We start from the raw sequence: 13,164 nt of genomic DNA on the forward strand, positions 1-13,164 counted from the left end.
CTGCCTTTCATCCTTTTTATTTATTTTTTTGTTTGCATTATCGCTTTTAGCACCATCATTTTCTTGCTTTCTTCCGTCTTTTAGGAGCTAGAGAAGGAATTGAGCATCACACATAATACACCGGGTACTTTTGCTGATCACCTGGTGTTCTCTGTGTTTGGTGCTTTGATCCTACAGGGAGTATGGATGTGATATTCAGGGAGACTCAGGGAGGGTTCAGTGAATAACGTTTGGCACAGATTGAAATTGTTTTTCTGGTAAAATAATTTATTTCCTCCCAAGAGATCTCAGTGTTTTGCAGCAGCCTTTGAAATATGTTCACCCTCGGTTGGTGGGTGTGCGTGACGATGGGAACATAATGGAGCTGTAGTGAATGCAAACACAACAGTGTTCACATCTGTCAGTATCATTGTACTAATGGAATAATTGAGCTTTTTGGCATTTTCAATGGCCAAAATCCAAGAATATGAACTAATCCAAATCAGACCTGTTGAAAGAAAACCATACAATGCTCCATTTTCACAAATGAACATTAATCACACACATGCTAGCGGACATATATTTTCTATTCTTGGATATAATCAGTTTGATTTTAGGTAAACTGCCTGCTGTGAATTCACTGGATAATTATCACAGGTTAATGACTGTGTGGTTCTGAAAATAGAAGGAAAGTCTAAGGAAGGGGTGTCCAGCTCCAGTCCCCGAGAGCTTCGGTCCTGCAGCTTTTAGATGCATCCCTACTCCAACACAGCTGAATCAAATGATTGGATTACCTCTTCAGCATGCCATCAAGTTTGGCAAAGGCCTGGTAACAAGCCATTCATTCACAAGGATGCATCTAAAAGCTGCAGGACAGTAGCTCTCAAGGACTGGAGTTGGACACCCCTCCTCTAAGGTTTAATGAACATATGAACCCTTACTCTAACACAGGGGTCTCAAACTCCTGGCCTCCAGGGCCGGTGTCCTGTAGGTTTTAGATCTCACCCTGGGTCAACACACCTGAATCATATGATTAGTTCATTACCAGGCCTCTGGAGAACTTCAAGACATGTTGAGGAGATAATTTACCCATTTAAATCAGCTGTGTTGGATCAAAGACACATCTAAAACCTGCAGGACACCGGACCTAGAGGCTTTAGTTCAAGACCCCTGCTCTAACAGGGGTGGGATTTGAACCCACTGGAACTTAAGGCATCATTGTAACTTTTTGGTTATAGTCACTACTTTTTACTAACACCAAAGTAAATCAGAACTTCACATGGATAGCAAATTTGACTCTACCAGGAGTGGGGTTTGAACCCACGAGAGCATTTGCTCATTGGAACTTAAGTCCAACGCCTTAACCACTCGGCCATCCTGGTTTCTATATAACTTTCAAATGCACTTGATCAAGGCATATATGAGATTGACTCTGAGGAGGGATTTTAAGTTTCTGACATAAAATCCCATCAGTCATCCACACACAAAAAAGTGAAATGTCATCCCTAAGTATGGTACTGTAACCATTCCAGTTTAGTTTCACAATAATTCAGTTTAATGTCCAATAATTAGCAATCATTTTACTAGTGCAAGATGTCACCAGGATGGCTAAAAGAGGTCTAATTGTTGTAAATATTAAAGGCAAATATGGCAGGGCATACAGCAGATGCAGAAAGACATTGAGAACGAGTGTAAGAGTTTCCATTTTCTAAAAGTAATTTATAGTCCTCTCAGATCGGTAGAGTAAGTCATGCACAACAGAAACAATTGCCTTCTGTCTTGATGATACACTAATTACACAATGCAATAAGAGGAACGATTATCATAATTATGAATGTTCCTTTTGGCAAAAACCATAAAACACACACTTATATATGATATGGAGTTCGTGAATACAGTTGCAGACATCAGCTACACATTTTCACCAGAGAAAGAGGATCTCCTCCAGCTGGTTTAATTAAATACCTTTCCTTTCTCACATTTATCAGATTATTTTTCATGAGAATTCAGCTCCTGCTCAGATCTGGCTGCAGGAACAGAACAAGACAAAAAACAAAAACAAAAAAACCCCCATAGCTTCTACTGTACAATCGTACTTTGATTAGATTTAGGGTGTGTGAGATATAAAGAAAAATGGGTCACACCACACACACCTTCCATATAAAAGAGACTGTTATAGAAGTATATAGAAGCATCCATGTTTTTTATACTCAACACTTCAAACTGCAAGCAACACAATTAAAATGTTTTTTAAGCAGCTCGAGTACAACACCATAACTACTCAGCCAGCCTGTTCACAACCTTGGAAGAGATTTTCTTGCCTACTCTTTTGTTTTTTGGTTTATTTTGGTGTTTCCTTGTATGATTAAATGCAGCCCACATGTATTCATATCTAACAATACCACATACTATATATAGTACATGGAATTGTTCCCCCAGGTCATCTCTGGTGAGGTGTCTACATACCAGTGGAAGATCATATTTAGGATTGTTCACCTAGAGCTATGAAAGATTGAGCCTGCTTTGACAGACATCAGCTGAACACGTAAAGCAAGAAAAAATTCTCCACCTTTCAACTGACTTGAAAAGCTGTCAAAGATTCAAAAAGAACTGTTTTGTCCTCAAGAATATCTGTGATAGCTAGAGTAGAGCCTAAATCCACATGGGTACACACCCATCTGAGTCCAACATCTTAAATATTCAGGTCTTGTACAGCCTGGTGATGTACAAGGCCTGATACATGTCATGCCAGCTGTTTCACTGTAACAGTCCTGGCAAGGACTGTAGCTTTAAATGTAGTGAACAGGGCCGTAACAAGATGAATCACAGAAAGTTGAATCTGCTCATCTGGACATAGTTTTGTCTTTTGCATTACTGATTGTTTATGGTTCAGTGTTTACATGACATTAACCCTGATATTGAATATGTACAAGTCTGTTTGTGATAAGCAAACTGATGGCAATTTTTTCTTAGATAAACTTGGTTTCAAGCTTGATTGCTCTTGTCAGTGCAAATAGAGTTGCCAAGCAACCAAGGATATGTGATCACAACCAGGGAGTAAACTAAAACATTGCTAGAGTGTCATGACACTAACATATGTGCAGTATAGCTATTTAGAAAAAGCACAGCTTACTGAAAACCAGTAAAACTGTAGTGTGGAGGCAAATATGCCTGCAGCAGAATTTTCTGTTGTTGTAAACATCTTGTTTACATCCAAACCTGACTACAACCTTATCTGAGCACTGACTTGGTTCTCCATATTTACCAAAACTCAAAGAAACATCAAAATATGAAAAAAAAAAAAAAAAAAACTAAACACATAATTAAATCAACAGGGCACTGCTTTCACTTTCACATTGTGCTGCATTCCTGTTGATTAAAATGTCACTCCAGTGATTATACCTGCATGATGGATGTGACTAAAACTCATAGCAATGTAGTCGACAGCTGTGAGATCCCTTTCTTTTTGTCAATTTGGAAAAATACTTGCCTGAGGGGACACTTTATATTTTGTCCAGTATTTTGCCCCTGAAGCTTTCTGTACTCACCGTGAATCACTTACCTTTGGCCACAAGCAACGCAATTGGCTGGTGAGTTCAGTGTGTTTTTGTAAACTTGATGCACACACAGACATGTTATACACGTACAATGAGGATTAAGGATATTTGAGTTTATGTTCATGTTAGTAGCCATTACATTGTTTTCCTTGGCCTTCATGCATGTATTAAACTGCAGTTTACTGTGGTAACGTTAACCACTGAGATTAGATACCAGGGGTTGCTTTTGAACTCACAAGAGCATTTGCTCATTGGATCCCACTTTGTTACAGCAAACCAAGTTTCCATTTTCTAAAAGTAATTTATAGTCATCTCAGATCTGTAGAGTAAGTCATGTGTAGCAGAAACAATTGGCTTCTGTCTTGATGATACACAAAGTAATAACAGGAACAATTACCCTAATTATAAATGTTTTTTCAGGAAAAGAACAGGGGAAATGATTTGAGTTCTTTAAGTATACCAGGAGTGGGGTTTGAACCCACGAGAGCATCTGCTCATTGGAACTTAAGTCCAACGCCTTAACCACTCGGCCATCCTGGTGTCTGCTCACATAACAATAGTCTGTCACAATCGTGACCAACAAAACCAGAAATACGTAACTTTTTATCAACTACAGAACATTTGCTTGAGAAGGTAACATATGATATCATATAGTAAAAATCACTGTGTCTAGTAGATATATATGATTAGGCCAAGGAAAGATGAAGTACTCCTTTTTGAGCTGCATTTCATTGTCTTCCTTTAACACAACACAGATACTTACTAACATGCAGAAGGCAGCGCAAGTAAGTTCCCACAGATAACTTCCAGATTACCACACATGGGGTTCCAAAATGTACCAGGAGTGGGGTTTGAACCCACGAGAGCATGTGCTCATTGGAACTTAAGTCCAACGCCTTAACCACTCGACCATCCTGGTATCTACCACTGAGGAACGCCAACATCGCATCAAGAAGGCCCTGAGTAAATGTGGTTATCCCAGCTGGACTTTTGTTAAAGCTGGGAAGGCGCCAAAAGAAAGCTCCAGTCAATCCAGGAGAGAAGGACAACAGCTGCCTAAGCAAAAACCTGTAGTGATCCCGTATGTGTCAGGAGTATCGGAACAGTTGAGATACATTTTTTCTAAACACAGAGTCTCTGTGGCTTTTAAACCCCAAAACACGTAGCGCCAACAAAATTGGTCCACCCCAAGGATCGGGTCCCCCGACACAAACAGAGTAACATAGTGTACGCTGTTAAGTGCCAGGAGGACTGCCAGAATTTATACATCGGGGAAACCAAACAACCTCTGGCAAAGCGGATGGCACAACACAGAAGAGCTACCTCGTCAGGCCAGGACTCTGCAGTCTATTTACACCTACAAGCCAGTGGACACTCTTTCAAGGATGAGGATGTACACATCCTGGACAGGGAGGAACGCTGGTTTGAGTGTGGAGTCAAGGCGGCCATTTACATTAAAAGGGAAAGACCATCTCTGAATCAAGGAGGGGGCCTGAGGGTACATCTTTCGCCATCGTACAATGCTGTGATTGCAGCCATTCACCAACTCTCTGTGAATGGTACTCATGGCCTTTGATGAGTGGTTGTTGATCAATGGTCATGAGAATTTGCATAATTATGATGAAGGAACTGACCTCCCAGCCCATTGTTTCTTCAGTGGGCTGGTTTCAGTCATTATGCAAATGTACTGTTTATAAGGTTGGGGAAACCTGCAGTCAGCTGAGACTGAAGAAGTCACTTGGATTAGTGACAAAACGTTTCTCCTACTGAAAATGCTACGTCCAGATGAACAGAATCAACTTTTGGAGATCCACTAGAAAACATTTGCTTGAGAAGGTAACATATGATATCATATAGTAAAAATCACTGTGTCTAGTAGATATATATCATTGGCCAAAAGACAGAGCAAGTGCACCTTACTCATTGTCTTCTTTTAATATAACACAGATACTCATTAACTTGCAGTTTACCACACATGTGGTACCAAATTATACCAGGAGTGGGGCTCGAACCCACGAGAGCATCTGCTCATTGGAACTTAAGTCCAACGCCTTAACCACTCGGCCATCCTGGTACACTGCCCACAAGAAAATGTATTTCAATCATGATCCACTTATACCAAGGTAAGTTATACCTTCTGCGGTGCCAGAAATTTGAATTTTGTTGCGTGTCTGTCTTTTAATCTGGTGCCACTCATCCAAACTACTCCTGGAAACTTTAAGCTGCACCTAGCAAAGAACAACTGTGATTGGACTCTTTATGGTTTTAAGAGTCAGAATAACAGTGTGAACTGTCTTACTTGAAAGTGAATATATATTCCTGTAGGTTTAGGACAAAACCACTAAGGCCCTTCATAGAATCCATATGATGCTGACCGAATCACTAACATCTCATATTGCAGTGTGAGCTAAGTGTGAGGGCTCCTTCTTAGGATAATGAATGTTTTAGACCATTTAAACAAAATTGCGAAAGTGATTCAGAGCGCAAAACAATTTCACACATTCATCTCCTCACAGGCTCTCAGTAATTCATATTTGTTTGCTACCCCTGAGTGCATGCACATCTAAGACGTGTATAGACTTCTCATTTCCACAAAAGCCGCATTGAATTCGAAGCTCATCAGCAGTCAGACAAAAGCATCTATATAGATCATGTACAGTATACACTACTGACACACTGAGTCTGATTGCATCAACAGTCACGTTCCTGAAATCCTCCCTGCTACTGACTCACATGCATACACAAACACTCAATATACTGTGTAAAATAAAGGAATGGAGCAAAGTGGGAATGTGAATTTAAAGTGAAAGCTAAGTGGTTTATCTTCAAGGCTCCAGCTTACTCTGAGATTAAAGTAGTATAGAGATAAATGGAGGTTTTTTTTTAAAAAAAAATCACACTGTTGCAGGCTGACAGGCTGCTGAGTTAGGGCTTTTATCTAAATAAAGGCGAGGTTGCAAATTCTGTGCAGTCATCTGTTTTCTCTTAAATATTACTGCCTGTGTTCGGGCAAACACACAGTTTAACACTGTCACATACATTTACATAAGTAAACTCACACACTGAAATGTACGTTTAGGATAGAAAGAGAAAAACACACTGCTCAAAGCCTGCACATACTGCCGAGCACTGCATCCACCGCTGACTTAAAATTGTCTTTGTGTGTGTGTGTGTTTGTGTTTGTGTCAAACCTCCTGGAGGTGCCAGCCGGTCGTGGAACAGATGGAAAGCAACCGGTGTAGATAAAAACACTGTTACTCATCGTTTCCTGTTGTCCTCTCTGTGTCTTTATCTCAAGAGAATGAGGTCACATTACTCCTTTATGTGGGTTAGCAGAGACACAGCAGCTCATATGGCTATTTTAATCTGTCACATATATTTTCTAACTTCTCTCAGGTACAGCACAGTTTTTGAGGTATCTGTCTCAAAGATTGCTGTTGTGCAGTAGTTTGAGAGCTCAACACACCAGAGTAACAAATACAAACAGACAATGCTCAAGCAAGCTGAGAAAAAATGCTGAAAATTGAACCTAATTGAAAAACACCACTAATACTATTCTTAAACTTTATATCACTGCAGATACCACTGTTAACCAAAAAAGGTTGGTACCATCAACCTGTGGGGCTGGAAAAATAGAGTCTGTGTGAAAATGTCAAAAAATGCGGGCCCTTAAATGGCCACTTCAGGCTGGTTTCAAAGATGAGTCAATCCCCCTAGACTCCCATGTTAACATTAGTCCTTTCCTCAACCGCTTATCCAATTCAGGGATTCAGGAGGGCTGGACCCTGCCGTAGCCGCCATTGAGTAAATGACAGGGGTACAGCCTGGACACGTAGCTAGTCCATGAGAGGTCGCATGACAAAATGCCCAAATTTAAAGTGGAATAAACACGTTTTTATTCAGGGTTTACATAAGTGACCCAACTGATCTATTAAAACATAAAATTATGCAGTTTTGGAGTGTTGTCCTCTTTGAGTGACACGTGGGTGCCAGGGCAGGCTAAACTGTGTCAACTCTAATGATTTCTGTCAGTGAACTGGACCTCGAAATCTATGCTCAATTTTTATCAGCGTTCTGGTATTATGTTTTAAAGTTTGTAATAGGTATCTGTGTCTTTGTGTTACACTTTACATTCTGTGGAGCAGTTGATAATTTATCACTCATTATTTTCAAAATATGGTTGGTTCTGGCTCCAAAATAACAAGATGGCAACAGCCGAAATGCCAGTGTTAAGGCTTAAACAGAGTAATACATGATGTCACATTGTCTATACTCATCTTTTGTGTGCAACTTATGGAAAATAAACATAATCTGGGTATAATCTATGGGCCATGTTAACAGAGTGAAGAGACAAATAAGACAGAGGATTTACATATTTGTTTACCTTCTAATACAACTCATGGATTATTGATTGAGTAACCTCCTGAGTGACCCTGGCAACAACACTGTGTCCCAGTCATGCCATCACATTTTGGTGGAAACTGAAAATATCTGAGTTGGAGTCTCAGGGCCAGTGAACAAATAAAAGTATGAATTATGTTTCTGCAGTGTATATAAACATATAAATAAAGTGATAGAAGTTCAGAAATACCCAGAAGAATGAATTATGCCACAGTACATATTATAATGACATATTCAGCCATTTCAGCCATGTCATTAATAAAAGAGCAATTAGTGCCTTGATTTGTGTTTTCAGCTTAAATAAAACAAGATGAAGACTCGCACATAGAAGATGCAGAAAGATGTACAGCCTTTTGAGTTTTCATAAAAGTAAAACTTAACGCAGAACTTAGAAGCAAAGAGAAACTAAATTAATAAAAGTTAAGTTTTTATAACTACATAAAACTTTTCTCAAGTTGCCATAGGCCACGATCATGTAACTGTTAGTAAGATTATTTCACAGCTGAAGTAATATTTTATTTTGACTTCACAAGTTGCTCATTTAAAGGTTGCCGACAAGTTTTTCTCTTCCAGTTGCGCTTTAGAAAATCTTTAGACAAACAGAGAACATAGTTTTCTATCTGCGACTGTTACGGCCTCAGCAGGGCTTCCTGTGAATTCAGCCTTGTGTGGATGTTCCTGCCATCTCTCCTGCTTTAGGCGCCACCCTTTTTGTACAGCTGATTCTACTCAGCAATTAAGATAGAGCACTTAAGTCCAGAGAAAAGGTGAACTCTGGTGCCAGAGAGGCTTGTTGGTTTTGCAGCTAGTGAGCTGTGTGTGGGGTGGCTGTTTATTCCTGCTCTGTGGAGAGGAGTGTGTTTCAGTGACTTTTGTGACCCTTTTTTGGGCTTACTTTTTAGTTTAGTATCCACCTTTCTTTAAAAGGTCATAGCGTCTTGAACATCTCTCTTAATTTAATTAAAATTAAATAAACTTTAACTTAACAATTTTGCCTCATCTATTTTTTTTTAAAACTGGACATTATTTGTTACTTTACCACATCCCTTGGACTTTATAGGGGAACATAACAGTGGCGTTCACTTAAAATAGCCTTGTTTTCTTACCTTTACCTTCTACCACTGTGTGCCAAAATATTCTGCTCTTCGCAGTTGTGCACGTTTGCTTTCTAATAACAAACTGCTCTGTTTTAGTATAATAAATTACACATTTCGTCACAACAAATCTCCCACAGTGGACAAAGTAATCACGAGTCACATTTGCATACATGTATCTGACAAGTCAGTGAAAAAGGTAAAAGCAAGATGATGCAAACAAACAAAAAACTGGGATCTGGAGTCATTGACGCAAGTTGTAAATATGATTTCAGTCTCTACAATATTTGTCATTGCACAGGCAGTTTATAACTCCCTTAGTAGCTTGTGAGCTGCACACATATCCACTGTAGATCACATAAATGTAGGGGAAGGGGAAAGCACACGTCAAAGGGAGCAGAGTTTTTAAATGTTGGAGTTTAGTGATTTCATTTTCGTAAGATTTTTACAGTCTCTGCCTGCCTCCTTCAGTCCACACCATCCCTCCTCCTCCCACACAGGACTGGTGTCATGATGGTTACAGCAGTATGATATTTATCTATAAATAACACACATAGCTTCAGTAAAGTCTCCTGGGATCTGGAGTCATTGATGGAGCTTCTTCAAACAGTCTTGCAGCAGTCAGAGAAGATCTGCCGCTGAGAAGAAGGGAAAAGATATCCTCTGTTCACTGGAAAACTTTTCCTTTTATATAAAATGAAAGAAAAATCTAAAGCACGGGTCTGTGAAGTAGTGAAATTATTCTTTTGATCTCACAGAGGAAAGGTATTTCAATGGATATTTTCCATTAAGCATAAGGAAGTCAATTTCTTTTTAACCCAGCAACATCTCAGATTGTACCTAAATACAAAAACCGATACTGGAAATGATTGAAAATTTTTATGTCGTTTCACTGCTGTTTAGTAGCACATTAGGTGGATTTAGAGTCTTAGGGTAAATGACCTTGAACATCTGCAAAAAACTTTTTTCCCTCTGTGAAATGAAAAGGTGAATTTTAGAAGCAGAGCTAGTTTAATGATGGTGTTTTTTATGTTTGTTTGTTTTTCTTCTCAATATATGCTTTTGATCTGTGACGCCAAGATTCAAAGTGCATTTACATGCCAGTAAATACCTTTATTACAATGACACCAAGGCACACATTATACAACAACATGTAAATAATTTAACTCGGAGACTTCCCCAGCCTTAGAGGAGCATTGAAATGAATATTTGGGTGCAGTTAATATAACATCGGCTTCAAGCTGTACTGATACTTCGGAAAGATTTATTTTCCATACACTCTTTATGTCTGTGAATAATGTATGTGTATATTATCTTCAGATTATTCATTTATCTTTTAAATTGCTCTTATAACTCACAGGAGGTGGCATAGTCTGATGAATGTTTTACACTGTTGCAGAACAAAATACTGTGTAGAGGGAAAACATACTATTTCGCATATATATATGTATGTTTTTTTCATGGGTTATAATAACAGTCTCAAGCAGAATTAGTCAGAAAAAAGCAAACGATTTCTGATCAATGTTGACATCAAACTGAATCAATAGTAGAAAAAAAATTCTATCTGAAACTGACCTCATTATTTTGAAACTTTGACCATTTTCCTTATAAGATCTGTGACAGTATACAGCAGAAAATGAGAAAAAGCACAGTAGATCCCCATGTAACACATTAATCTTGTTATTTTTCACTATCAAACTGAAATGATCTTTTTTGGTCATTTATTTCTTCCATACAAAAGTAAAGTTTACAAGGCAAACAATTAAATGCTCGGTTGCTAGATCAGCAACAGAAACACATTATGTTCCCTTTTCTTCAAGGTGCTGCTGTTCTGTTACTCTTTGTCATGGTTCTCGTGGGATCTGTTAGTTTATTTATTCATTTAGTGTTTTTTTTCTTTCTTTGCTTTCTGTGTTTGGTTATTAGACGTGTCTTAATGGTAGTTACTTGTCTTGTGATTTGCTTTGAAGGTTATTTTGTGGTGATTTCACGTCCTGCTTCTGTTTCCCTTCTTTCTTTCCCCTTGTCCTTGTCAGATTGCTGTTTGCACTCTCTGGGGTTTCCTACTGTTCCACACGATTATGTTTATTTATTTATTCATTTATTTTTTTCTGCTTATTGAATTAACATAAAATAACAATTAAAAAAAAAACCATTTGTTCCCGATTGGTCGTTTGGGGTGTTTTTTGTCAGTATTGTCTGCATCTGCATCCTGCATCAGGATCTTCTCTCCAGCTACACGTTACAGTCTGCTCTTAAAATGCTTTAATCAAAATGAATGCAGCATGGTGCTTTTTCCTGTTGCTGATATGGTCTCTTTACTTGCAAAAACTTGATGGAAACTGGGATTTCTTCCCCTGGTTTATACATATCTCTCTCTCAGGTGTTCTCCCAGTCGCTGTGAACACGGTGGCCGCTGCAGCCAATCCTGGACCATCTTTCACTGTAACTGCTCTGACACCGGCTACAGCGGAGCAACCTGCCACAGCTGTGAGTCACCTGACAGCTAAACAGCAGCACATGACAAGTACAACAAGTGAGGGCAAATGGAGAAAGATGGGGGGAGGGGTAAGAGGGACAGATGAAATGCAAATGAGGAACAGATAGCATGTCAAGCAAGATAATGAGGATATTTTTCATCTTGAATAATTTAAACTAGGAGGGGGGAAAAAACAGGGAAGGGGAATGGAAAATAAAATCAATTAAAAATGCCTTCGGTGGGTTGGTTCAGTCAAAATTATTAAGTTATTTACAACATATCCAACATTTTACATTGGTAACACAAAACTGTGATTCCTGTCATTATTGTGTGTGACAACCAAAGTAAACTCTAAGGGTGGTACACAGCTATGTATTGTAATTGATTTTTTCTTTTGCTGTTGCTGCTTCCTGCACACTCATATGGTACCACTTGTCGGTGAGGGAGGCCCACTCTGAAGTAAACCCTACATTATCCCCCTTTTTGACTCTAACTAAAGAAAGATGAGGGTCACTTTCCCATAGACCTCTATACAAACAGACTTTGTACACCTCAGGAAGTCACTTCCTGCTGGCCAGGTTTAAAGCACTTCTGCATCAGCTTGATTTTTGACACCTGATTTGTGTTATTTACAATCCTTTCACCTGTTACATACTCACATGTGATGAGTATGGAAGCCCCAGAAGCCTGCCATTCAGATTTTCAGCCGGCCAGAAGAAAGATCACTTGAAGGAAAGTAGAAGAGAGCTGAGCATCTTGAGCAACTGCACCAATGCTCAAAATAAGACAAATAAGAGCTATCTTCAACTGTGACTCTGCTGTAGAAAGAGTCTGAGAATAAAAGTATGTAATTTAAAATTAATATAAGTATTTGTTAGAGAATAAATATTGACTGCTTAGAAAATATTGTTTATCTGAAGGAAGATGAAAACTCTTGTGCGATCTTCTGACTGCTTGCGTGTCCATAAATCTTTATTATGGAATCAAACTTTAAATGAGGTGTCCCCTGAGATCTATTTTTATTACCTGCACATCTTTTCTCTCTATAACGCCTTTTTGTGTATAAGGTGATATGATGGAGGTTAATGAGACTAGCTGTGACTAAAATACCAAAGAGGGAATAAATAAATAAAACCGTGACAGTGAGTTGAGCTTGCAGGTGAGATTTAGTGGCTGTGTGCTGACTGCCTCGAGTCAAATCCTCGAGACTAAAACAAGGAGAGTTTCCCACACGGTTCACCTCTGGTCTCATTTTTATTTCTGATGTTTCTTTGAAAACTGGTCTCTAACCACACCCAGGGAGTGTGAGGAATAAAAAGCCTTTGGCTGTGGAGAAAAAGCGAGATAAACAGGTGAGCAGAGTGTGGGAACTTTCAGATATGGATTTGAATTGAAGGGCTCCTTTCTTTGACTGCAGAAGATGTACTGTTGTGTGCTTGAGACGGAGATGAGAGGAAGACTTATGGAGACACAGAGAAAGAGGCGAGAAGGTCTGATAAAGTTAAATTTATTGAGGCTGTGTATTCCCATCAGTCATTACTGTCATCTCCAGTTGGATTAAACTTTAGTTTATGGGATGCCGGTGCAGAAAAGGAACCTCCGATTATTTTTTTTTTCTCTGATCATGAGACTTTGATTCAGTTGTGATAAATAT

General features: G+C 38.9%; 1 protein-coding gene and 4 non-coding genes across 5 annotated transcripts in view; 1 reads left to right on the top strand and 4 right to left on the bottom strand.

Moving 5' to 3' along the window:
* Positions 1 to 13,164, top strand: part of LOC134616533 (contactin-associated protein-like 4) — a 139,975-nt gene that overhangs the window by 81,442 nt on the left and 45,369 nt on the right. The window contains exon 11 of the mRNA XM_063461394.1: positions 11,415 to 11,521. Within this exon, the coding sequence (XP_063317464.1) occupies positions 11,415 to 11,521 (107 nt within the window). The remainder of the gene's footprint in view (positions 1 to 11,414; positions 11,522 to 13,164) is intronic.
* On the bottom strand, positions 1,279 to 1,361 carry trnal-uaa (transfer RNA leucine (anticodon UAA)). The gene has a single exon. It is a non-coding gene; the product is annotated as a tRNA-Leu (tRNA).
* Positions 3,994 to 4,076, bottom strand: trnal-uaa (transfer RNA leucine (anticodon UAA)). Its single transcript has one exon. It is a non-coding gene; the product is annotated as a tRNA-Leu (tRNA).
* On the bottom strand, positions 4,373 to 4,455 carry trnal-uaa (transfer RNA leucine (anticodon UAA)). Its single transcript has one exon. It is a non-coding gene; the product is annotated as a tRNA-Leu (tRNA).
* trnal-uaa (transfer RNA leucine (anticodon UAA)) lies at positions 5,528 to 5,610 on the bottom strand. The gene has a single exon. It is a non-coding gene; the product is annotated as a tRNA-Leu (tRNA).

This window comes from Pelmatolapia mariae, linkage group LG18, assembly GCF_036321145.2.
Source record: "Pelmatolapia mariae isolate MD_Pm_ZW linkage group LG18, Pm_UMD_F_2, whole genome shotgun sequence".
In the NCBI taxonomy this organism is placed as follows: domain Eukaryota; kingdom Metazoa; phylum Chordata; class Actinopteri; order Cichliformes; family Cichlidae; genus Pelmatolapia; species Pelmatolapia mariae.